The sequence below is a fragment of the Hibiscus syriacus genome, unplaced genomic scaffold (assembly GCF_006381635.1).
Source record: "Hibiscus syriacus cultivar Baekdansim isolate YM2019G1 unplaced genomic scaffold, ASM638163v2 tig00013680_pilon, whole genome shotgun sequence".
In the NCBI taxonomy this organism is placed as follows: domain Eukaryota; kingdom Viridiplantae; phylum Streptophyta; class Magnoliopsida; order Malvales; family Malvaceae; genus Hibiscus; species Hibiscus syriacus.
Window position 1 is genome coordinate 928,091 of NW_024062306.1, and position 27,256 is coordinate 955,346.

Sequence of the window (27,256 nt, forward strand, 5' to 3'; positions counted from 1 at the left end):
ATCGAATGCAATTGGTGCATCGATGCATAAGGAGTGCATCGATGCATCCCAACAATAATACTACATCGAATACCTTTTATGCACCGATGCATCAGTAGTGCATCGATGCATACCTTCATTAAAAGATGAAATTGACTTTTCTCTTAGTCTAAAGAGTGAATCATTAGAGTATATTAGTTATAATACTGATATAGATCCATGTGCGATTATGTAGATACTAAAAGTAAGCTTATTCCGGAACGATCAAAGGATTATAATCGAATCAAAGCAAAGCTAAGGTGAGTGCATACTATATGTATATTATAATGGAATAAGACTTGTGATAAGTCTAATCCCTATGTTGATTTTTATAATACAATAGTTGTGAATATGCATACATGATAATTATTGTGATACATGCATAAGACATATATGTTCATGTGATATGATATGTGATATGATATGTGATATGAGAACATGATATGAAGTGGCATGAGCTACATGATCACAAGAGAAATGACATGAGCTACATGATCACAAGAGAAATGACATGAGTACATGAACATATGAAATATAAGAATAATGCCCATAGTATACGATATGATAATTATAGGTGTAATTGGCATGCCAAGAGTCGAGGGTATAATAGTCCTTCGGGATGTAGTCATTCGGGACGTAGTCCTTCGGGATGTAGGAGTCCTACGGGACGAATACTGAATTAAGGTTCGGTGCCCCATGAGGGAATAGATACGAGCTGTGGTGACATCATTAGTGCACAACCTCAATGCACTCACATACCTATAATCTCAATAATATACATGGGCTATGCAATTGAAATACCGATTTACAGTGAAAGTGATACAAGAAGGTAAGTTTCGTATGTGCATTATATGTTATCGTGCGATAGATACATGCATATTGAAATGTCATGATCCAATTGTAAGTATGAACATTCATAAGTTTATTATTGCATATTCATTTATTGCCTCACTAAGTCTATGACTTAGCGTGTAAGTGATTTACACGTAGGTACCAAGAATCAGGAAATGTGGAAATAGAAGTAGCACGAACAACAATACTACTAAGAGATCAGATCAGAAGTAATTGACAAAGTATGTACTTGGTTATGTATAGAGTGTTGACATGTAATAAGTGTTAATTACGAATACTCTGATCGATTTTGTATTTTATGGTCTTATGTAAATTAAAGTATTTCGTTTTAATGAAAGTTTTAAAAATTCCCGGGATTTTCTATAAGAGTCAAGGTTTTGAAAAGTCAATGTGACACCTCATACTTGTATTCGGGTCGGATATGAGTTAAGGGTGTTACATTTAATGGTATCATAGCTACGGTTTAGTTGATTCTCGACATAAATCGAAGTCTAGAGTATCTTATAAGGTATACATGCCAACAAATAGTGGAAACTTCTGATCTGATGGAATAGTAAGTATGTTGTTTTGCTAATAGAACTATATGGTTGTATTTTTATAGATGTTCGGACAAAGTAGATCTAGAAATGAAGCGGGAGACGATAGACCCGCTGAAAGCAGTAATTCACCTGCCCTGGCCAGGCAGAGTGAAGAACAGACATCCTCTGGAATGCCTGTCAATGATCAAGATATATTCTTTAGAACGTTAGACGCGGTATTGACGCGTTTCCAACCTCCTGTTACTTCAACTCCAAAAAATGAATGTTGCAAAAGTTGAAGGGATTAGGAGCTCCAGAGTTTAAGGGGGAATCCAATGAAGGTCTTGTTACTGCGGACCTTACCTTCGGCTTAATGACATGAAAGTCATGCTACGGGACTTCATTGTTCCGATGCTGAGAAGCTGGATGGAGTAATTTCCTTGTTGAGAGGACAAGCAAGGATCTGGTGGACCAATGTTACATTGAGGATGTCTAACGCTCAAGTAACTTGGTCTTTATTTTTAGAAGAATTCAAGCATAAGTACATCAGAGATCAATTTGTTCGTCAAATGAAGCAAGAGTTCATGAATCTGAAGCAATGGAATCACACTGTATATGAGTATGAGTGTGAATTCAATAAGTTTAGTCGCTTTGCTGCCGAGCTAGTTCCTACTGAAAAGGATGCTTGTGAGTGGTTCGTAGAGGGTTTACGTCCTCGGTTAAAGGAAATGTTGATTGTCTTGAATTTATCATCATTTCAAGAAGTAGTTAACCGTGCCAAGGCTCTGGAAAGAGCTCAGAACGAGAGATTTGAAAATTCGAGAGCTAAGATAGTCAAAAGATCGGGTGCTTCTTCGAGTTCTTCTTCAAGTTCCTCACCATCAAAAAGGGGCAAAGATGCTGGTTTTCGACCCCAGGTTAGATCAGAATCAGTGGCATCCTCCGCTAGATGATCAAATCAAATGAGAGGTAGACAAACTCAGTCAGTGGAATCTGGAGCTGGGAGAACTAATCAGAGTCAAGCCAGACAATGCCTGCATTGTGGAAAGAGTCATTTAGGGGTATTTCAAATGATTTTTGGAGTTTGCTTTAGATGTGGAGACGCCAGACATTTCGTTCGAGATTGTCCAATGTCAACCAGTGAATCTGTACAGCCATAGAGGTCTGTTTCTGTAGCCCAGAGGGGAAGAGGTAGAGGCAGAGGAAGAAGTCAGTCAGAGTCCTCTGCTCAACAGGAGATACACTCCACTGCTCGAGTATACAACCTCAAGACCAATGAGGATTGTGATGACCCAGATATTATAACAGGTACCTTTCTATTGTTTGATAAAGGTGTTATTGTATTGATGGATTCGGGATCTACATATTCATATATTACTAGTACGTTAGTAAGATAATTGAACATTCCTTTAGAAACTACTAGTAATGAAGTAATAGTGACGAATCCACTAGGGCACAGTGTTCAGGTAAATATGGTGAGCCGAGGGTGTCCCATACGGATTCAGGGAATTGAATTTCCTGCTAATCTAATGGAATTACATTTTGACGAATTCGAAGTGATACTGGGGATGGATTGGTTATATCGTTATTATGCTGATGTCGATTGTAGATTGAAAAGAGTGACATTGAGAAATTCTGAAGGAATAGAAGTTATTGTATTTAGTGAAAGATGGAATCCATTAGCAATTGTGATTTCAGTGTTGACTGCAAAGAAGTTACTACTACATGGATGTCAAGGGTTTATTGCTAATGTACTGGATGTTAGAACCAAGGAGAAAGGGATTGAAGAGATTCCTATAGTCAGAGAGTTTCTTGATGTATTTCCTGCAGAGTTGCCAGTTTTACCTCCTGACAGATAGGTAGAATTCCAGATTGAGATAATACCAAGAACAACGCCCATTGCAATGGCACCATACAGAATGGCTCCAAAGGAATTACAAGAATTAAAGATTTAATTAAAGGAGTTATTGGACAAAGGGTTTATTAGACCAAGTGTATCACCTTGGGGAGCTCCAGTTCTATTTGTTAAGAAGAAAGATGGATCAATGCGTCTTTGTATCGATTACAGACAACTCAATAAAGTGACCATCAAGAACAAGTATCCACTTCCCTGAATCGACGATTTATTTGATCAATTAAAGGAAGCTTCAGTGTTCTCAAAAATTGATCTACGTTCGGGTTATCATCAATTAAAGATTCAAGAAAAAGACATTTTGAAAACGACGTTTAGAACAAGATATGGTCATTATGAATTTATCGTGATGTCGTTTGGAGTTACGAATGTACCAGCTACTTTTATGGATTTAATGAACAGAATTTTCCAACCGTATTTGGATCAGTTTGCTGTGGTGTTTATTGATGATATTTTAATATATTCAAAGTCAGAAGAAGAGCATAGTTCACACTTACAGATTGTTTTATAGATTTTACGAGACAAGAAGCTTTATGCTAAATTCTCTAAATGTGAATTCTGGTTGAATGAAGTGGCATCCCTTGGACATGTAATTTCTGCGGAAGGAGTTTGAGTGGATCCCCAAAAGATTAAAGCTATTATGGAGTGGAAAGTTCCAAAGAATGTATCTGAAGTTAGAAGTTTTCCGGGGTTAGCTGGTTATTATCGAAGGTTTGTTAAAAACTTTTCGATTATAGCATTACCCATGACTAAACTGTTGAAAAAGGAAGTAAAATTTGTTTGGACTCAAGAATGTCAAGAGAGTTTTGAAAAGTTAAAGAAGATTCTTACAGAAGCTCCAGTGTTAGTTCAACCCGAGTCTGGAAAGAACTTTATAGTGTATAGTGATGCGTCTCATAGTGGTTTGGGATGCGTATTAATGGAAAAAGGCAAAGTGGTAGCCTATGTTTCGAGACAACTAAAACCGCATGAGAAAAATTATCCAACACACGACCTAGAGATGGCAGCAGTAGTGTTTGCTTTAAAAATCTGGCGTCACTACTTGTATGGTGAAAAGTGCTACTTGTATACGGATCATAAGAGCTTAAAATACTTGATGACTCAAAAAGAGTTGAATTTAAGACAAAGAAGATGGGTGGAATTTCTCAAGGATTATGATGTGGTGATTGATTTCCATCCTGGAAAGGCAAATGTGGTAGCTGATGCCTTGAGTCGAAAGACGGTTGCAGCTTTGCGAACTCTTGATGCTAGATTATCGTTAAGAGAAGATGGTGCAATTTGTGCAGAATTGACAGTCAAGCCCGTTTGGCTAAATCGAATTAAAGAATTGCAAGTTAAAGATGAAAAATGTTTAAAGAGGATACAACAGATAAAGAATGGAGAGGGTACGGATTATGAAATTAAGTCTGATGAGAACTTATATTATCAAGAAAGATTAGTAATTCCGGATGATGATGAATTAAAGAATGATTTGTTAACGGAAGCTCATTGTAGTCCATTGACAATGCATCTGGGAGGGAACGAAATGTATATGGATCTTAAGAGTCGATATTGGTGGCCGGGAATGAAGAAAGACATTTCGGAATTTGTATCAAAGTGTTTGAATTGTTAACAAATCAAAGCTGAACATCAAGTTCCGTCAGGATTGTTACAACCAATTTCAATTCCTCAATGGAAATAGGAAAACATAACGATGGATTTTGTGACGGGTTTGCCTTTAACTCTGAACAAAAAGGATTCAATCTGGGTAATCGTGGATAGATTGACTAAGTCAGCCCATTTTATTCCAGTACGAATTGATTTCTCCATGGATAGGTATGTTGAATTGTATATTAGAGAGATTATACGGTTGCATGGTGTACCCATTTCCATAGTTTCTGATCGGGATCCTAGATTCACATCACGGTTTTGGAAGTCATTACATAGAGCATTGGAAACTCGGTTAAACTTCAGTACAACGTTTCATCCTCAAACTGATGGTCAATCCGAGCGAACTATTCAAATTCTGGAGGATATGCTAAGAGCTTGTGTCATTGAATTCAAAGGATCGTGGGAAAGGTATTTACCAGTTGCTGAATTTGCATACAACAATAGTTATCAGTCAAGCATCAAAATGGCTCCCTATGAAGCTCTATACGGAAGAAGATGTCGTACGCCCTTGAACTGGTATGAACTTAAGGATCGAGAAGTTATTGATCCTGAATTGATTCAGAATACAGAAGAAAAAGTTCAAGTAATTCAAAATAATTTGAAAGCTGCAGCTGATAGACAGAAATCGTATGCTGATTTAAAAAGGAAAGAAATTGAATTTCAAGTCAGAGATAAAGTGTTCTTGAAAGTGTCTCCGTGGAAGAAAATATTGAGGTTTGGACGTAAAGGAAAGTTGAGTCCTCGGTTCATTGGACCTTATGAGATTACTAAGAGGGTAGGATCAGTAGCATATCAGTTATTTTTGCCACCTGAAATGGAAAAGATACACAATGTCTTTCATGTCTCAATGCTTAGGAAATATCGATCTGATGCATCTCACATTGTGACTCCTGAAGAAATTGAAGTCCGACCAGATTTAACTTATGAGGAAAAACCTGTTCAAATATTAGTACATGAAGTCAAGCAACTAAGGAACAAGACTATTCCATTGGTTAAGGTCTTGTAGAGGAATCACAAAGTAGAGGAAGCAACATGGGAATGTGAAGAGGACATGAGGATTAAGTACCCCTACCTCTTTGCATAATGAAAATTTGAGGACGAATTTTCTTAAGGGGGAGAGTTGTAACATCCTCAATACCGGGTTAGTAACTAAATTGGAAAGTTTCAGATTTTGGTGATTAAAATAGAATGAATGAATAGTATAAAGATTTATATGTAAATTATTGTGTAGGATTGAATTGAAAGAAGAAGGAATGGAAGGGCAAAAGAGTCATTTGCAAGGAAAATTAATTAAAGAAGGGATAAGGATATATATGAGTACAAGTGGGATGAAAAGAAGAGAACACCAAAGCCTTCCAGAGTTATCTTCTTCTTCTTTCTTCCTTGTACGTGTGAACCAAAGCAAAGGTAAGAATTCTGATTATTGAGTTTCTTGTTAAATTTAATATTGGGTTTTGATTATTAGATGATAATTAAGCTTAAGGAAAGCTTAAGTTATCTTAACATCGAAGGATGATTGAGTTAGGAGAGATTTAAGATTTGAAGTTCTTAAATGAAATCTTGGAATAGAGTTCATAACTAGAATTGAAAGTTATATTTGACTTGTCATCAATATAGTTAAGATATACGAAGTGTTAAAAACGGAATTCAAACATGTTGATTTATTAATGTAATTCTTGAATTACATGTGAAGGATAGGATTTGAAGGTTTAAGATGAAATAAATGAGTATAAATTGGTTTAGATGCATCAAGGTTAAAACCCAGAAATTGTTTGAATGTGCACTGATGCATTGGTAGTGCATCGATGCACTCTTTTAAAATAAAGACATCGAATGAAATTCATGCATCGATGCATAAGTAGTGCATCGATGCATCCCATTAATAATGAAACATCAAATGCAATTGGTGCATCGATGCATAAGGAGTGCATCGATGCATCCCAACAATAATACTACATCGAATACCTTTTATGCACCGATGCATTAGTAGTGCATCGATGCATACCTTCATTAAAAGATGAAATTGACTTTTCTCTTAGTCTAAAGAGTGAATCATTAGAGTATATTAGTTATAATACTGATATAGATCCATGTGCGATTATGTAGATACTAAAAGTAAGCTTATTCCGGAACGATCAAAGGATTATAATCGAATCAAAGCAAAGCTAAGGTGAGTGCATACTATATGTATATTATAATGGAATAAGACTTGTGATAAGTCTAATCCCTATGTTGATTTTTATAATACAGTAGTTGTGAATATGCATACATGATAATTATTGTGATACATGCATAAGACATATATATGTTCATGTGATATGATATGTGATATGAGAACATGATATGAAGTGACATGAGCTACATGATCACAAGAGAAATGACATGAGTACATGAACATATGAAATATAAGAATAATGCCCATAGTATACGATATGATAATTATAGGTGTAATTGGCATGCCAAGAGTCGAGGGTATAATAGTCCTTCGGGACGTAGTCCTTCGGGATGTAGTCCTTCGGGACGTAGTCCTTCGGGATGTAGGAGTCCTACGGGACGAATACTGAACTAAGGTTCGGTGCCCCATGATGGAATAGATACGAGCTGTGGTGACAGCATTAGTGCACAACCTCAACGCACTCACATACCTCTAATCTCAATAATATGCATGGGCTATGCAATTGAAATACCGATTTACAGTGAAAGTGATACAAGAAGGTAAGTTTCGTATGTGCATTATATGTTATCGTGCGATAGATACATGCATATTGAAATGTCATGATCCAATTGTAAGTATGAACATTCATAAGTTTATTGTTGCATATTCATTTATTGCCTCACTAAGTCTATGACTTAGCGTGTAAGTGATTTACACGTAGGTACCAAGAATCAGGAAAGGTGGAAATAGAAGTAGCACGGACAGCAATACTACTAAGAGATCAGATCATAAGTAATTGACAAAGTATGTACTTGGTTATGTATAGAGTGTTGGCATGTAATAAGTGTTAATTACGAATACTCTGATTGATTTTGTATTTTATGGTCTTATGTAAATTAAAGTATTTCGTTTTAATGAAAGTTTTAAAAATTCCCGGGATTTTCTATAAGAGTCAAGGTTTTGAAAAGTCAATGTGACACCTCATACTTGTATTCGGGTCGGATATGAGTTAAGGGTGTTACAACCATTTTGTAACTTTTAATAGTCGATGGACTCAACTAAACAATGTCCTATAGTCGAGTGACCATTTTATAACTTTTAATAGTCGGAGGACTCAACAAAATATCATGTAGTCAAGGGAAATTTTATGTACTTTACCCTAAATTTTTATATCACAAACAACTAGTTGATTTAATATGATAAAATATTAAATCCCTTAAATAATGTTAGAAATTTGAATTATTTGGAAATAGAACAAACATGATTGTGAGAGTCGTCCCTATAATGGGTCATTGTAAAATCAAATTAAAAATATATATTAGATAAAATACTTGTAGTTAAACAAATTTTTTTATCATATATCTGGCAACAATTTTCTTTTATTTCATACCTTAATATCATGGTCGTATAAAATGTGATAGAGATTGAATCTCAATTATGTTAAAATTAAAAAATGAAGGATTAAACTATAAAAGAAATAATTTTTTTGATTAAATAAAATAAATAAATTTATTGTGATAAGACGTCATTCATATAGTAAATAATGTTAAAATTATGGCCGTCGATATGAGTTTAAAAAGGGGATATTTTCCTTTATTTTCTCAATCTCCCGACCCACACCCCCAATGGAATTCTTATTTGGAGCTCCAAAGCTTCTCTTTTATTGAGTTCAAAATATATTTTTTAATAAATTTATATTTCGTTAAATAAATAGTACTAAAAAAATTTAGATAAGGACGAAACACATGATCTATAAATTTAAAATCTACTCTCATACCTCATAGTTGAAATATATCTCAATTTTCAAAAATAATTTTTATACACAAAAAATTGATTTACATTATATTTCTATTGAAATAGTTTTTCAAGTCTGAACTCATAATTTTATTTAACAAAATTTAAATTCATTTCATTGTTTTTTTAAGTTCATTTTTCTGATCGAACAATATCCCACCATGTGCAGGTTCCTCGGGTTAGCTCAATTATAAATACCATACCTTCCCCCAAATCCAATACATTCATTCAAGCAACATCCAAAAAAAACGAAAAAAGAAAACTGTTATCTTCTTTGAATCAAAGAAAAAGAAAATGGCTGAGAATGAAGGTTCTATAGGGACTTCCATGCATGGAGTCACGGGCAGAGAGCAAACTTTTGCCTTCTCGGTTTCAACAACTGATAACAATATGGCAAAATTTGCTCTACCCGTTGATTCAGAGCATAGGGCCACAGTTTTCAAACCATTATCATTTGCTAAGCCTCACATGAGAACCTTTCACCTTGCTTGGATCTCCTTTTTCACTTGTTTCATTTCTACTTTTGCTGCTGCACCCCTTGTTCCCGTCATTCGAGATAATCTGGATTTAACGCAAGCAGATATTGGTAATGCCGGTGTTGCTTCAGTTTCTGGAAGTATATTATCCAGGCTGGTTATGGGTGCAGTCTGCGACCTAATTGGTCCAAGATATGGGACTGCATTTCTTCTGATGCTATCAGCCCCAACTGTTTTCTGCATGTCATTTGTTTCGGATGCCCAGGGCTATTTGGCGGTTCGGTTCATGATCGGTTTTTGCCTCGCGACGTTCGTTTCGTGTCAGTACTGGACGACGATAATGTTCAACGGCAAGATCATAGGGCTTGTCAATGGGTGTGCTGGTGGATGGGGTGACATGGGTGGTGGAGTCACTCAACTCTTTATGCCCTTAGCTTTTCATTTAATCAAGCTCGCTGGTGCAACCCCTTTCACTGCCTGGAGGATTGCCTTTTTCATCCCTGGCTGGTTTCATGTCATTATGGGCATCCTGGTCTTAACCCTTGGCCAAGACTTGCCTGATGGAAATCTTAGAGCCCTTCAAAAGAAGGGTCAAGTTTCCAAAGATAAGTTCTCCAAGGTAAATGTTTCTTTGAACTTGCTATCATCTATAACTAAATTATCCCAATATGGTGCTGATTTGCTTCCCTTTGTCAGGTTTTTCGATATGCCGTCACAAACTATAGAACATGGATCTTTTTCCTTCTTTATGGGTTCTCAATGGGCATTGAATTGACTATTAACAATGTCATCTCAGGATACTTTTATGACAGGTACTAAATCTTATATATATAATAGTCGTACTCGTATATGCAATTGCTTATAACTATATGAAATTTTGTATGTACCGACAGATTCAATCTTAAACTCCACACTGCTGGGACTATAGCAGCAAGCTTCGGCATGGCCAACTTCTTTGCTCGTCCCTTCGGCGGTTATGCCTCTGATGTAGCAGCGAGATTGTTTGGCATGAGAGGCAGGCTATGGATCCTTTGGTTCTTCCAGACCCTAGGAGGTGCCTTCTGCATCTGGCTCGGCCAAGCCGATTCACTTCCCGTTGCCATCTTAGCAATGATCCTCTTCTCGCTCGGGACCCAAGCTGCATGCGGTGCAACTTTTGGGGTCGTCCCATTTGTTTCACGTCGATCATTGGGACTATTATCGGGTCTCACCGGCGCCGGAGGGAACTTCGGGTCGGGTTTGACTCAGTTAGTGTTTTTCTCTAGCTCGAGATTCTCGACGGCCACCGGCCTCTCATTGATGGGTGCTATGGCCGTTGTTTGCACGATACCCGTGGCGTTTTTGCACTTCCCACAGTGGGGAAGCATGTTTCTTCCTCCTTCGAAAGACCCTCTAAAATCCACTGAAGAGCACTATTACATGTCGGAATGGAATGAGGATGAGAAACAAAAGGGCTTGCATGAAGGAAGTGTCAAGTTTGCTGAAAACAGCCGTTCCGAACGTGGGAAACGGGTCGGTAACGAGGTTTCATCTGCACCGACTCCCCCAAGCTCCACACCGGTCCACGTTTAATGTACATGGCATTAGTTTGAATCGACATGTAATTAGCAATAAGTCGAGCGTAGCTAAAGCTGAGGTTATTGAGAACTCTTTTCTTAATTTCCTCCAATTATGTACTTTTGGAATATTAATGAAATTTGAGATTTTCGTTCATATATTAAAAAGTTAGAAAGTGTTCTTATGTAGTTATGTTATAGTGCTCTTATGTTGTACGTGAAGATTTATTAGACTGATTCTGTAGCAAATTAATAAACTGATATAATACAATTTATTCAAGAGGATAACTCGGATGTTTTTTTCTCAAGAACGATTCCTATGCAATATGAATTGTCTCTCTTTTATACCAAAAAAAGAGTCAAGGATTTATTTGGATACAAGTTAAAGATTAGAGTACCAATTAAAATGTAAGTGTTTAATTGAGTCTAATAAAAGTATAAGGGCCTATCTGAATAAACTAAAATACCTCAAGGGCTTATTATTATATTAGTCGAGAAAAGGATAACTTCACAAACGAAAAGAAGTGTATCTTCCCCAAGTTGAAGTTGGCGGAGAAGTTGACCAAAATATATGATAAGCTATTACAGTTGTTTTAGATGAAAGGTACGTTTTCTTCTTGCTGTACAGATAAATACAAAACACATGATAAGGTACCCTAAATATTAAATAAATTGCTCATGAATTCAACTATATTATTATTATTATTATTATTTTGTTACCACCGTTTGTTGTGATTCGATTTATAGATCCAAGACGTTCTTTTTCTTTATCAGTATAATATTGAAGTTTTTCGACTGTCAAAGTCATTAGCACGTAGGCTCGCTTCCTTTTGCTTGTTAAGAAAGACGATAACCATCACTGTTAGAAAAGTAAAATGAAATCAAAATAAAATGCCGTGAGTAGTACGGCTTGTTATACACTAAATAAATGTACGGTCCATGTTATGATAATTTATAGTCGTTTTCGTATTCTTTTATATGTTTTTTTATAATATATGAATAATGAAAATAGTTGTTAAAACATGTTCAATCGATCTAAGTTTATGTTCAAAAAATATATGCTTTTAATAACTTTGCGACTAGGCTTAATCTGTGGACAAGTCCAAGCATATAATATTTTTAAAATAAATCAAGGCCGTCACAACTGTACTTCTATGTACCATTTTTCTTTGATATTATTTAGTATATTAGAGAAAGACAAAAAAAAACCTAGACCTAGAAGTAAGAAGAAGATTGAATTTGAACCAAAAGTCTTCTTTGGTTAAATTTAAGTAAGATAATATATTTCTAATCCTTTGTAATATCATGACTATAATAAGAATGATGTCTTGTTGTAGTTTATAGCTTGAAAGCATGTTTTTGAGTTATATGTATGTTTGTGGCTTGAAATGCTTGATTTTATGTTTAACTGTTAGCAGAACTGCTTGCTGTGAACATGCGTGTATTATAGCATGGCTAATAGCATTCGGTTAGTTTAGTCGCCAAAAGTTGTTGCGCTGTTAGTGTGGTTGTTAGCTTAACACTAGCTATAAAGCTGGTATGCTTGTAAATGAGAATGGTATGAATTCAATATACATTTCACAGTATATTGTTCTTCAACATGGTATCTTTCGTCGATCGGTCTTGGGCTTCTTGATTCGCGTCTGTGGCTGCGCGTCCTGGCTTGGAGCTTCATGGAGTCGTTCACAAGTACGGGCTTCTCTCACAAGAAAATCAATGTGCTTCTTGATGAGATAAACTTCCTGCTGTGGAAGCAGTAAATTCTGCTTACGGTAAGGAGTCACCGTCTTGAACGCTAGTTGACTGGAACGCTGAGGCCACCACCGGAGACAATACTTGATGATACTGGTGCAACTCGCGCCAATGATGTATTCGATGATTATGTAACGCAGGATAGTGTGCTGGCCTCCTGGCTCCTATTGACCATTAGCCTCCATCTGCTTCCTCACTTTGTGGGTGCTGAATCAACAGCTGCAGTGTGGAATGTTGTCCAACAACTCTTTGCGAGCAGGTCTACTACTACTGCCATGAGCTTGCACTGCAAACTATAGTCACTCAAGAAAGGCAGTGACAGTATCCGGGTGTATCTCACTCGAGTGAAAGAAGTGTGTGACGCACTTGCGTCGTGTGGCAGTGATGTTTCACATGTTGGCCATGTTGCAAGCATCTTGAAAGGTCTGCCCAGGGAGTATAAACCGTTTATGGCAGTTATCACCACAATGAAGGAAACGTTGTCTTTGGATAGTCTATATACTATTCTGTTATATACTGAAGCACAACTAGCCGGATTTAATGAGCAATTCGACTATGTACCTATGGCTGCCAATGTAGTTGAAAGAGAGGAAGTTCATGACTCCTTTTCCAATGGGAGGCGAGACTCTAAACCTACACGATCATCAGTTTCTAGTAGAACTGGTGGTCGAGGTCGAGGGCGAGCCAGAGTTCAATGCCAACTTTATGGCAAAGTTGGTCACCTGATCAATCGCTGCTAACACCAGTTTGATGAGGAGTTCATGTGTGTGACGTCTGACTCAAACTCACAATGCTCGTAAATGTCAGTCTATCAATGCTCACTACTCAGCTGCTGACACTTCGAGACTGGGCTGTGAATGCTGCAAGGGTCACTCAGAGGCAGCAAACAATGTGCAAGCCAATACTGCTTCCATATCCAATGACCATTGGGTGGTCGATTCTGGAGCCACGCACCATATCACCTCAGATGCAGCTAATGTTTCGAACTCTACTGAATTTTGAGGTCTAGGTAAACTCATTGTTGGTAATGGGGTCTCTATTCATATTCATAACATTGGCACTGCTTAACTTCCTCTTACTTTTACCTCTTCAAGAACCTTGATCTTGAACGAGTTATTATATGTACCTTACATAAGCAAAAATTTACTTTCGGTATCTAAGCTTGCTAGGGACAATAAGGTTTACCTTGAATTCCATGCTGAAAAAGGCCTTGTTCGTGATGAACTCACCAAGGCGATCTTATTACAAGGTGAAGAGAAAGGAGGCTTATACATTTTTCCCTCAGCGGGCTTGGTGCAGAAAGGAAGAATGCTGAAGCTCACCTTGCAACTGCTTCTCAATCTGAGCTGTGGCATCGACGGTTGGGGCATCCATCTAGTTTTGCTTTTAGTATAATTGATAAAGAACTTGATTTTGATATTAATAAAACTTGTGTGGCTTGCTTTATGGGTAAAAGTCACAAGCACCCGTTTTCTTCATCCAGTACTCAATACAGTACACTATTTGAGCTAGTTTTCTCTGATCTTTGGGGACCTCCCCATGTTGCTTCAAATGGTTATCGTTATTATGTAACCTTTGTAGATGCCTTTACTCGATTTACTTGGCTTTACCTACTCAAAGATAAAGCTCAAGCTGTTGAAGCATTCAATGGATTACACAAGTTAGTTGCAAATCAATTTGGTGGCTCAATCAAAGCTCTTCAGTAAGATTGGGGTGGAGAATATCGAGTATTTTCTGCCTTACTTGCTAAATCAGGGATAGTGCATCGATTTATCTACCCTCACACGTCTGAGCATGATGGGATGGTCGAACGCAAGCATCGCCATGTTGTTGAATTAGGTCTTGTTCTGCTAGCCCAAGCTTCATTGCGTATGCAGTACTGGTCATATGTCTTTGTAACTGCTGTTCACTTGATAAATCGTCTTCCAAAAGCTGTGCTTGGAGGGATAACTCCGTACAAGAAGCTGTTTCAGAGAAAACCGGACTATGCTTCCCTCAAGGTCTTTGGATACCAGTGTTTATCGCATCTCAGACCTTTCCAGAATACTAAATTATGTTTTCGATCACAATCTTGCACATTTCTCGGCGTTAGCCCTCAACACAAGGGCTACCAGTGCTTGACAAACAATGGTAGAGTTTACATCTCTAGACATGTGTTATTTAACGAACCATTTTTTCCATTTGCAGAGAATGATACAGCCTTCTCGTCACGTGGTTCATAAGGTATTCACTCGCAAAACATTTCGATCGTGGCAGATGCAAGAAAGTTGGTTCGTGATATTGTGCCTACGAACCATCAGGATACTGTATTTATTGAGGACAATGATGAAGCCGCATAACAATTATGCCAGAATATGATTGAATCACATAGTAATAATGCTGGGACCTCATCAGATGAAGGATCAGTTCCTACTGCTGACTTGGGGGTAGAATCCAGTGTACCTGTTACAAATGACACTGATACAATCACTAGCTCAAATCGGGAGCATGAAAATTAGTGTTGCCTATTGGTGCACCTACTCCATTAGCTCCATTACCGATTAAAGAAAATCATCATCCGATGATGACACGCATCAAATGTGGTATTTTCAAACCTAAGATGTATTCTAGTTACTTTGATAATGAGATACCCTCCACAGTTCAAGAGGCGTTATAATTGGTCGAGTGGAAGGAGGTTGTGCAATCTGAGCTCGAAGCACTTCAAAGGAACAACACGTGGGAACTGGTCAAACTACCAGAAGGTCGTGCTCTATTGGGTGAAAATGGTTGTTTAAGCTAAAGCGTAACCCAGATGGTTCCATACACTGCTATAAGGCGCGACTGGTTGCAAAAGGCTACTCGCAAATACCAGGGGCATGATTTCCTTGATACATTCAGCCTGGTTGTTAAATTTTCTTCGCTTAATACAGTCTTGGCACTGGCAGTGTCTAATGACTGGGAGTTGAGGCATATTGATGTGAACAATGCGTTCCTCAATGGTGATCTCACTGAAGACGTGTTCATACATCAACCACCAGGGTTTGAACAAATTGTTGAAGATGGATCTACTCTAGTTTGCAAGCTTCAAAAGGCCTTGTATGGAATACGCTAGACGCCCAGGAATTGGCATGCTAAGCTCCGTGACAGCCTTGTGCAGATAGGTTTTACAGCATCTCGAGCAGAAGCATCCCTTTTTGTTTATAAACGAGGTGTTGGTAATATGTTTGTATTAGTATACGTTGATGACATCATCACTGGGTATTCATCGTGTGAGACTCAAGCAGTAGTTCAATTACTCAGTGTTAAGTTTTCGCTTAAGGACCTTGGTTCACTTCGTTTTTTTCTGGAATTGAAGTTCATCGCTCCCGTGAATGTCTCTTCTTGAACCAGAAGAAGTTTGTGCTTGAATTGCTTGAAAAACAAACATGACGAGGGAAGCTGCTTGTCATACACCGATGATTCTGGCACCAAAGTTATCAAAAGATGTTGGGGAGTTGCTGTCAAATGCGAGTGAATACCGCAGCATAGTAGAATCGTTGCTCTATTTATGCCACATTCGTCCTGACTTAGCCTATAGTGTGGGAAAGGTGGCGCAATTCATGCATGCACCACGTGAAACACATTAGCTTGCAGTCAAGCAAATACTTTGATACTTGGTTGGTACTGTAAATAACAGTTTAATGTTTCAAGCAAGCGAGGCAGAGTTGACTGTATCAGCCTTTGCAGATGTTGATTGGGGAGCAAACATAAATGATCGAAGATCAATCTCTGGCTATGGTGTGTTTGTTGGCAAATGTCTGGTTGCATGGAGTTCGAAGAAATAGAAAATCGTGTCTCGATCCACAATGGAGGCTGAATATAGAGTTTGGTTGACGCAGTAGCTGAAGTTACTTGGACAAGCTCTTTACTTATAGATTTGGGGTTTCAATATAGAGGGAGTCGGTGGTTTGATGTGACAACACAGAAGCAGTAGCTATGAGTGTTAATCCTGTGTACCATGCACAGTCGAAACATATTGATCTCGATATACATTTTGTTTGAGAGAAGGTTGCAGCTGGCCAGTTGAAAGTTAACTACATACCAGCTGCACATCAAATAGCCAATGGCTTTACAAGCCTCTCTCAAAATCTGCATTTGAGGAATTTCGCCGCAGTGTGTGTAGTGTCAGGGATGTAATGTTGTTTTAAAAAAAATAAAGAAGAAAAGAGTAAGGGGAATGTTAGCAGAAAGAACTGTTTGCTGTGAACATGCGTGTATTATAGCATGGCTAATAACATTCGGTTAGTTTAGGCGCCAAAAGTTGTTAGGCTTTTAGTGTGGTTAGCTTAACACTAGCTATAAAGCTGGTATGCTTGTAAATGAGAATGATATGAATTCAATATACAGTTCAAAGTATATTGTTCTTCAACATTAACATAAAATATTTATGTGCTAAATGATTTTATAGGACCCTTTGGACTTTACAAATAACGTTTGGCATTAATGGTAGCATGTAGAGGGGATTTAGGATGATTCTCGAGCCTCATAAGTTATTTTCTGAGTTTTGGCATCGATATTGTTCTTGCAATATTGGTACTCGTTACTAATGTAGAAATCTGAGAAATTTTGGCTTTGAGTATTGATATTGTTCTTCACATTATCAATATCATTTATAGGATATAGATATTGAGCATATGGTATCGATACTAAAGATAATTATTTGATACCAACATGGTGATATCGATATCCAATTATTTTTTTATACTTTGAATCATAGTTTAATATCGGTAATCTAGGTTAGTATCAATACCCATGGGAGTGATATCAATATTGGTATGAGAGTATCAATACTCATTTTCGTTAAATCCATTTCTATGCTTATTTTAATATTGATACAAAGAAATGATACTGATACTCGAGTTGGGTATCGATACGAGCTGATCGATTTTAGGTTATGAACCTTGTTGAGACGTGACATGAGTATAGATGTCCAGTTGAGATTAATACAAAGTATTAGCTTCTTAGATGTTACAAATACCCTTAAGAAAGTAAGAATCCGATAATATCTTTATCGAACTACGTGGTAATCTATGGATGACTTTAATGCAAAGAATGAGTATTTGGGCTTAAGGCCCTGATGATTGGCCTTGGTGACATAAAGGTCTTATTATTGGCCTTAGTGGCGTTAATTATATAAACGTTGACCTTAGTGGCGTTAATTATATAAACGTTGATCTTAGTGGCGTAAGCATAGTTGCTTGTGTGACCTTAATGATGATTGACATATTATAAATACTCGATGTATCTAAACATAGTCATAGTGGCATTCAAATACTACGTTGATTCGGTTTTAGTGGCGATTGAGAAAATAATACGGATACCCGATATTATACTTATTCGGTTTTAATGGTGAGATGATAAATACTCATTTTTATACTATTGCAAACTTAGTGACGAGATCTATATGAATATATGAGATCACTTATATATACTTGTTAATACTAAACGAGATCGAGAGATACTAGTATGTTGGTGACATTGAAATATAATGTTGCCTTGTTGGTAATAGTTGATGATAGTTCATAGTTAGACTTTCGTTACGAACTAGAGAAAGTATGAGACTCATAATGTTGTATTGAGACATGTCGTGCCTTGTATTGTAAAACGTGCATGTACTCACTACTCATTGTATATTTTGGAAGCATACTTATATTTATGATATTTATGATGTGTTCATTCTATTAGCGATATACTATTAAGTTTGTGAAGTTCATGATAATTTATTCGTAGGTTAGTGAACTTGATTCGTTAGTGGAGCATTCTCATCATAGGGTTCCAACATCCGTTCTTCAAGGTACAATTATTGAGTACTTTAGTGGACATATGTATCCATAAGGCTCTTATACGTATTTGGTATGTGAATATTAATTTAAATTTTGAGATTATTTTGATAAACTTGTAAACGGAGCTCCAATATGTAAACTTATTTTAAAATGCTTTATAACTTGATGGATTTGATTTATGATGATTTAAATGGAAAAAATTTAGTAGTGACTTCAGTGGTCCAATGTGACACAATAGGTCCAATTGAGTTTAGGGTGTTGTATAGTTTATGTTATTTAAAAAATTTTGGATCATCCCTACGGTCGAATGTGACACTCACAAACTTGTTGGAAATTTTAAGCCGGATTTGAGGTGTTATATTTTATCCTTGGATCCTAATTCGACTAGGTTTCTATTTACTTAATCAATTAAATCTCTCGAAGGTGGGCCTTTCGGATGACAACAAGTGTGACTTTGGTGGGCTTTTTTGTCCCGACATGTCGCTTAGTAACTCTTCGGGCTCCTAAGTGTGCATGAGTTACGAACCGTGGTTCATGATCTATCACTAGGGTTGCACAGAAGTCGGATTTTAATCGATCCGGATCGGTTTTTATTCGATCCGGTTTTTCATAGAAAGAAAACCGGTTTATAAAATATCAGTTCAGTTTCTAACCAGTTTGGAGGGCCAGATATCCTAACCGGTGTAACCGGTTTCGGTTTTAAAAAAACCGGTTTTTTAAAAAAACCGGTTATAAAAAAACCGATTTTAATATTATTAAAATTACATTGTCATCAATTGCAACAAAGTTTACGATAATTGAAATACTTAAATACTTCTAAGTTTGATAAATTCAAATACTTAAAAACTTCCAAGTTCGATAAATTCAAATACTTAAAAACTTCAAGTTCGATAATTGAAACAAAGTTTACGATAATTGAAATAAAGTTTAAAAATAAACTACATTGCCATCTCTTCTTCAACATCTTCGCTTTCTTCGTTTGGAGGGGATATTCCAAGTTCGACTTCTTCAATGTGTAAGTTTGCTTCCAAATCGGCATCAATTGCATCTTCTAGGGTGGTGATATGTTGCTTACGAGCCGCTCCATCCAAATAATCCTTTAAACAAATGCATACTTCCACCGACTCGGGACTTAGTCTTGATCTCCGTTGCGATATAACCCTGCCACTAACAGAAAAAGCGGATTCCGAAGCTACCGTAGAAGCTTGGACAGTTAGTAAATCACGGGCCATGGCGGCTAGAATCGGAAATTGTGCTTCCTTTTCTTTCCACCAAGCCAAAATATCCAAACTTTCAAACTCTTAAAATGTCATTTTTGATAGAAAATCGCATGACATGTAATTTCCCAACTTGCTACTTGGGGTGGTAGTACGTGATCGTTTGGATTGGGAATTTACAAGAGTGTTAAAAAGATTCAAATTTATGTTACTTGGACGTCTACTAGATGATTCCGCACTCATTCTCATTTGATCGTGTATTACACTACTTGATCTGTATTTAGTTAAATAAATTGCAAACATGTCTCGAAAACATTTGTTAAAATAATTTATTTGGTTTTGGACAAAGTCGGGTTCATCATCGGTTAGATTAAAAGCAAACGCAATTTGTTCAATTAGTGTTTCAACCCCGCCAACATTTAACGTTGGGTTTAAAGCGGGCACAAGTAAAAATGGGGGGAATCTCCTTAAAATATTTTAAAAGTTTTTCCTTCATTGCAAAGCCAATTTCTTGAAAAACTTCGGTTTCAAATTCAAAGTCATTTAGTCGGGTAGCCAACAAGAATATTTGATTAAGAACCAACGGGCTAGTAGGGTAATAAACACCGGATAAAAAAGTTGTTGCATTTTTAAAAACCCCAAGCAAATCGGTTATTTTGGCTATAGTTTCCCAACTCGAATCCGGATAAATGTTTGGGACATGACCCCTCTCGAAAAGTCGATCGTGAAATGTTTGCAATGTTTCCCTTTGCCTTAAGGAAGTATGCATCATCATCCAAGTTGAGTTCCAACGAGTTGGACAATCCAAATTAGGACCCAAAGCTTTTTTATTAACGGACTTACAAAATCTTTTATAATTATTTAGTCTTTTGTTGTTGTTACAAAGAACCGATTTTATCATTGTTTTAAATTCTAATCTAATCGGCTCAATAACCTCCAAACCGGCTTGCACGGATAAATTAATTATGTGTGCAACGCAACGGGTATGAAAAAACGCACCGTCTAAAATCGATGAAAGTAATATTTTCAATCTTGGAACCGCGTTTGTATTATTCGATGCATTATCAAAGGATATAGAAAAACCTTTATTTTCTAATTTATAAAGACAAATTACCCTTTTTAAAAGTGTAAATAAATTAGCACCGGTATGCGGCTCGTCGAATAATTCAAACGCGATTGTACTTTTCATCATTTGCCAATTATCTTGATCTAACCAATGTGACGTAACGGCTAAAAAAGAATTTCTGGTATTATGAGGGGAACTCCAAACGTCATATGTAAGCGACACACCATAACGGTGTTCTTGGAATCTTAAAATCATTTTTTCCCTCGCCGTACGCCACATTTTTATAGCATCTCTTCTAAGGGTAGTACAACTTACTTGAGTATAACGTGGTTGCATTAGTTGTTGAATTGTTGTCGTGAAATCTTCATCATCAAAGTGGTCGAACGACAATGCTTTTGTAATCACGAACTTTGTAAACGCTTCTCGTAATTTTTCGTTGTCGTAAACAAAAACACCACCTTGCGGTGTAAGATTAGATTGACTAGGATCCGATCTTGAGCGAAGTGCCTTGCATGATTTTTCAAATGGTTCTTCAACGTTGTGTTTCCTTCCGATGCAAGCAACTTTAGACAAAGTTTACAACGCGCCCTCCTCGAGCCATTTGACATCTCACATAAATCGTAGTGATCCCAAATATCTTTGTTTCGAGTGTGTTCGATCACTATCACGACTTCAAGGTTTCCCCCGACGGAAGATTCAGCCGTGTTACTCATGATGAACAAAAAATTATAAAAATAAGATTTGAGAGATGTTTAGGTGTTGTGTAATAAGATTTGAGAAAGTTGTAATCAACCAAATACATCCCCAACCTATTTATACATGTTTAGGGTGGTAAAATGGTAATTTTTAAAGAAAAAAACTGTCAAAAACGGTCACAAAACCCCCCCAACGGCTATATTAACGGTTAGTTTTTTAAACCCAGACCGATTTTTTTTTCCGGATAAAAACCGATTTTTAACCGATTTTTTTCAAACCAGTTTTTATCCGGTAAAAAAACCGGTCTAGTTTTTTTTCCAAACCGGTTAAAATAACCGGTTTAAAAAAATCCGATCCGGTTAAAAAAAAACCGATTTTTCCCAAATCCGGTTTCGGATATTTTTTTCGTAAAATCGGATATTCGGATTTTTTGTGCACCCTATCTATGACAATGATGAGACAATGTGTTAGATTTCTGAAGTAAGATTATGAGTTTAAATTTTAATGTTAAACAAAAAAAATTAAGGATATATTATATCAAAGTGAATTGATGTATAAGGGTCCACATCTTTTGTTAGGTTTTTCTTTTTCATCACATTTTATTTTATTGTTTTCTATATGTGTTAAATTCACAAATATCTGGCATCTTTTTTCTTTAATTACAAATACATCATTATTTTGTTTTATCTGATTTTTGACTTTTTGTTATGACTACGAAATGGGTACTACTATCATTTTCACACAAGTAAATATTTGGTTACTTGACATTTACATCAATTGAAAACTAGACAATTTATATTAAAATAATTATTTTAATTGTATAAATGTACGGTTTTTATTGTAGATCGGTGGAGGTTTAAAATATTATATAAAAAACTTTAGGAAAAATTCTTAGATTTCACTCTTTTACTTTAATCGGTGTTAATCTTTCTTCTTTTAGAAAAAAATTATGATTAGCGACCATAGTAGTCTTGATGTTTTCGTCGATCATTGGTATTTATTATTATTATTTTATTTTATTATATTATATATTTTTTTTATTTTTAATAACACTACTTTTATAACACGTTTACATATGTTTTTATAACATTTTTTCTCTACTATTTGGTACTATTTTTTTTTCATTTGACTGTTATTTTTCTTTATTCTTTTTCTCAGAATTGTAATTTATATCACACCGACTTATCAAAAATGATGCTTATAGTTATCATGTTGATCTTCTCTTCTTTGGGTCTTCAGATTGGATTTAGATACGCGATTTACGTTGGTGGATAGAATTGCCACGTCGCTCGACTCTAATTTACGGTTTGTCGGTGATATTTTAATAGCTTGATCTCATTTTGTGGTTTGTTTGTCGATGCGATCTGCATGTATTTACTTTTTGTTTGAGTTTATTTGGTTAAGTTTTTTTAACCTTTTTCTTATATGGTCATTGTGTGATCTTAAGTAGTTAGTTTCTTGTGTTATTGATTATAAGAAAATATCATTATTGTGTGTTTAGTTTACCATTTATTTGTAAAACTTCATTGTAATTTGAATATTTTCTATTTTTAATAAAACTAGTATTTTTTATCAAAAAAATTATGGAAATTGTTATAGTATGGTGGGTGTCTGATTGTCCGTGATAAATAAGAATAGACATATAATGTTATGTTTGGGTTAAACTTATAAAATTTGAAGAAAGATAAATTTATAAAATTTCAAGGACCAAAATAAATTATTAATAGAAAATATCTAAATATATAAGAATTTTGAAACTTTTAAAGGAAAACTGCTCTCACCAGCCCTCCTTCAACTCATCCCTGAAAACGTAATTTGAGACTCACTCAGTCGTCTAGATCGTGTTGCCTCATTATACCTGATCTTGAAACCCCTAAAACTCGGTCTGGACGTTACAACCGAATATTGGAGATCACACCAATTCAAATCATACACGTTTTAAATAACAAATTGTATTGTCATAAAATCAATATGAATCCATAGCGGAAATAAGAGTCGCTAAATCCAAGTATAATCCAAGAATAAAGTTCAAAATAAGAAAATATGTAATATCCCAAAATCCCAAATATAATATTAATAGTATAAATGGTAATGAAAATAAGAACATAGTCTGAAAATATTCATATGATATATAAGGAATAATGCTATTAGTCGATCCTCCAAATACCAGCCAAAAATTCTAAAAGTCTGAGTGATCTGAAAAGACAGAAACTAAAAAGTGAGCTATAGAGCTTAGTGTGTCATTTAAGTGAAACAAATATCATCAATAAACTATAAACAATTTAGTTATTTCATAAAATGCAAATTATAATACAAGTATCAGCAATCCAATTGATCATTCCAAGTATATTATCAAAACAGAAAAATTCATGCAACTTTACCTTTCGCCATGGATAAAACAGAATATGAATGATACCTTACAAAAGGTGCTCAAATCAGAATACAAAATATCAGGATAGGGATGCCCTACGTAGAGGATCTCAGTTAGAATCAGAATGGGGATATTGCCTCATAAAGGATCTCAAGCAGAATCAGAAATCAAAATAGGGGATATAACCCTCCAAAGAGGATCCCAAACAAAAACAGAACAAAGATTTAATCTCATGCAGAATCAGGAGGGGATATAATCACATGCAGAATCATGTGTGCACCAGTATACAGTTCAAAAATGATACAACTGCAATCATAAATCAAACATATCCGAGATCATCATAATCAGAATACAATCATGCTTACAATTAATATCATACCATATAACAACATAAATTTATAAAAGTTATCATTTAGGTAAAAAAACACACCTATAACAGCTAAACACTACTAGCTAAGCATTATGCTTCTCGTATTAGGTCCTGCGGAATGATAACGTGTATCTCAAGACAAGCTAGTGGAATCAAAATGAGCCGAGAGAGCGTGGTCGAAATCTATCGGAGAGCGATGCGAAGACACGTGATCACAAACTTCGTCGTCCCGAAAATATCGACGAAGATGGGGTTTTCACAAAACTCGAATATTCGAATCGTCACTGGTTGCAAATGACAATAGAGAACGACAATCCAATGACATCGGAAAAACGGGTTCGACGAGATGAATACAATGATGTAGGAGGTGGTGTACACCACCACATGGTTAGTGACGAATCAAAGAAAAAGCAAAAACGATGGAGAGAGAGCGAGAGAAAGTGATAGTAACGGCCGGAAGAAAAGGAAGAAAAGATAGAAGAAGGGGGTTCGACCTACCTTAGAAATTGGGAAAATTACACCTTTAGTCTCTAAACTTTCAAAACTTTTAAAATCCAATACCAAATTTTCAAAAATTTAAATTTAGTCCAAAATTTAGGATGTTACTGATCTGGATCGTATTTAGATAAAAATAGATCAATTCAATCCGGCTCAAAACTAAGTTTATTAATAAAATCATTTTATTTTAATTTAATAATAAAATATATATGAATATTAAAAGTAAAACTTTTGTTTGAAAACCCTATAATATATGGATAATGAAAATGGGTTGTTAAACTATGTTAAATTGGGCTAAGTTTATGTCCAAAAATATATACGTTTAACTAATTTGTGACTAGGTTTGGCCCATGAGTAAGTCTAGGTATATATACTTTCAGAATAAACTAAGATAATATTACCTATAAATTATTAAAAAAATAGAGCTACTAAAAGGAAAAGGGGAAAGCAAATTTCTCAAATGATTGAAATGGAAGACAACAAAATAGAAGAGTGGGAAATATTGTGGACGCAGTTTCTTTCAAAAGTTTCCAATTTTTTTTCCAACTAGGCAATATAGCATTTTGTAGATTAAATCAATCTAGGGTTTGGCATTTCAATTTATATTAGCCTACTTTGATGAACTTATTTTGACATTTGAGCAATATTGAGAATTTCTTAAATCCTCAGAATTGTTACATATCTAATTTTGTATATATATTTCCAATTTAAAAATAAATAAAAAATAAAAGTAGAATAAATCATGCTATTATTATTATGGATAATTTTAGGGTGAATGTAAATGTAGTATTTGTTTAAATACTTAATCATTTGACAATGAACGTTTATATTTGTACATACACGGTGTTCGAATCTAAAACCTTAAAAGATAATAACAATCACTTAAATCCAATAAATGAAGTAAACATCATCATTTTCTTCCTAAGAATATAAATTTAAAGAGACCCTTACAAAAAGAAAAAGATACCACTAAAACTTTATATGTCTTAAAAAACGCTATATACTAATAAAAGAACCACTATATATAAAGATAGATAAATTAATTACATTGAAAGTTCTTATACTATGGCATATGTTATAAATTAGTCCAAAAATTTGAAAACATTCTAATTAAATTTAAAGGGTAAAATATGTAAGAGGTCCCTAAACTATGATAAAATGATCATTTTGATCATTGAAGTTTCAAAAGTTATAAAATTACGATTAAATTTATCAAATTATTATAAAATAATCATTAAATTTTAGCAAACTATTATAGAATAGTCATTAAAGTTATCAAGTTTTTATAACTATTATAGAATTATTTTATAACTTTTAAAAGTTCGATGACCATAACAATCATTTGAACATGATTTAATGACCTCTATCTAATGTACTTTACTCGTCTCTAAATTATTAATATTATATCAATCAATCTAAACTATCAAATTGGACATCAAATGCTAGCACATATATGATGTTGAATATTTTTAAAGCATATAGTTCAAAATTTTAAATACATTTATACATGTCACATATATAATTAAAACTTGACGTGATAAATATGCTCGTATTTAAAATTTGACACTTAACATCTAATCTAACATTAGGCTGAAGGAACGACACGAGTGAAAGAATCTTGATATTCTAAAGAATCAAATTAAAATGTGGATCAGAAATTAGGGGCTATTTCTGCAATTAACGCTATATTTGTCTATGCATAAAGAATTCAGTCAAGTGCGCTGAGTAGACATACAGATGCCATCAATGAAACAAAGCAATAGTATAAAAAAGAAACCCGACAAAAGCGGGTCAAGTAATCCGGGAACATTTACCGAGTTTTTAGAGTCGTTTTTTTGGTTTCCTTTAGCTCAGTGATTCACTGGTTACCACACTCTTCTTTCGCATTCATCTCTTTTTCTCTCTCTCCCTCCCATTGAGCTTCTTCTTTCCTACTCAGATCCAGGTTTGTCTCTAACTCACTTCTTTTATCTCTTGCTTATTATCATTATTACTAGTTATTTTGTTTTGTATTATATTTGGTACTTGCATACTAAGAGAAGGCCGACACTTCAAGGTTTGGGGTTGTGTGTTTGTTGGTTATATGTAACTCAGCATGTTGAGCTGAGCGAGTTACTGGTTAGTTCAATAATTTGCTCTTGGTACAAAGACATAGTGGTTTCCGTTTTCTTTATTACTCTGTTCATGCTTCTTCATGAAGTTTTCGTTTTTGGAGTATTTCACCGCATTATTTTTGTTTTGGTTATGAAATGGAATGTTGGGAAGTTTTAGTTGTATCAAGCTGACAGATGATATGTGGTCGGGGGAGCTCAATTCGATTAGTATTTTGTTCTGGTATGCTGGCAAACATGTTATATTCATGTAAGATTAGTGGGTTATAGTGATATTGAGCTATTGATTTTCTGAATTATTTATTTATTTATTTTGTGCTCCATTGATGGTGTTGAATTTTATCTATTATCTCCTGGGAAGTTGAGCTTCTCTTGATTTTGGTTGAAATGATGAACTATATTTTGTTTAATTAATTCCTCGTATTGAATACAGCCTGTGGTTT

General features: G+C 35.4%; 1 protein-coding gene across 1 annotated transcript; it reads left to right on the top strand.

Moving 5' to 3' along the window:
* Positions 1 to 9,193: 9,193 nt before the first annotated feature.
* LOC120206280 (high affinity nitrate transporter 2.6-like) lies at positions 9,194 to 11,046 on the top strand. Its single transcript, XM_039205981.1, has 3 exons — positions 9,194 to 9,994; positions 10,072 to 10,187; positions 10,269 to 11,046. Exons 1-3 carry the CDS (start codon positions 9,194 to 9,196, stop codon positions 10,945 to 10,947), a joined length of 1,596 nt encoding a protein of 531 aa, XP_039061912.1. The 3' UTR covers positions 10,948 to 11,046.
* Positions 11,047 to 27,256: the final 16,210 nt, after the last annotated feature.

Excerpts from the sequence above, each read along its gene's own strand:
- LOC120206280 (XM_039205981.1), top strand. The coding sequence starts at position 9,194 with ATGGCTGAGAATGAAGGTTCTATAGGGACTTCCATGCATGGAGTCACG. Across the intron at positions 9,995-10,071 it reads CCAAAGATAAGTTCTCCAAG|GTTTTTCGATATGCCGTCAC; the intron begins GTAAATGTTTCT and ends TCCCTTTGTCAG. Across the intron at positions 10,188-10,268 it reads TCAGGATACTTTTATGACAG|ATTCAATCTTAAACTCCACA; the intron begins GTACTAAATCTT and ends ATGTACCGACAG.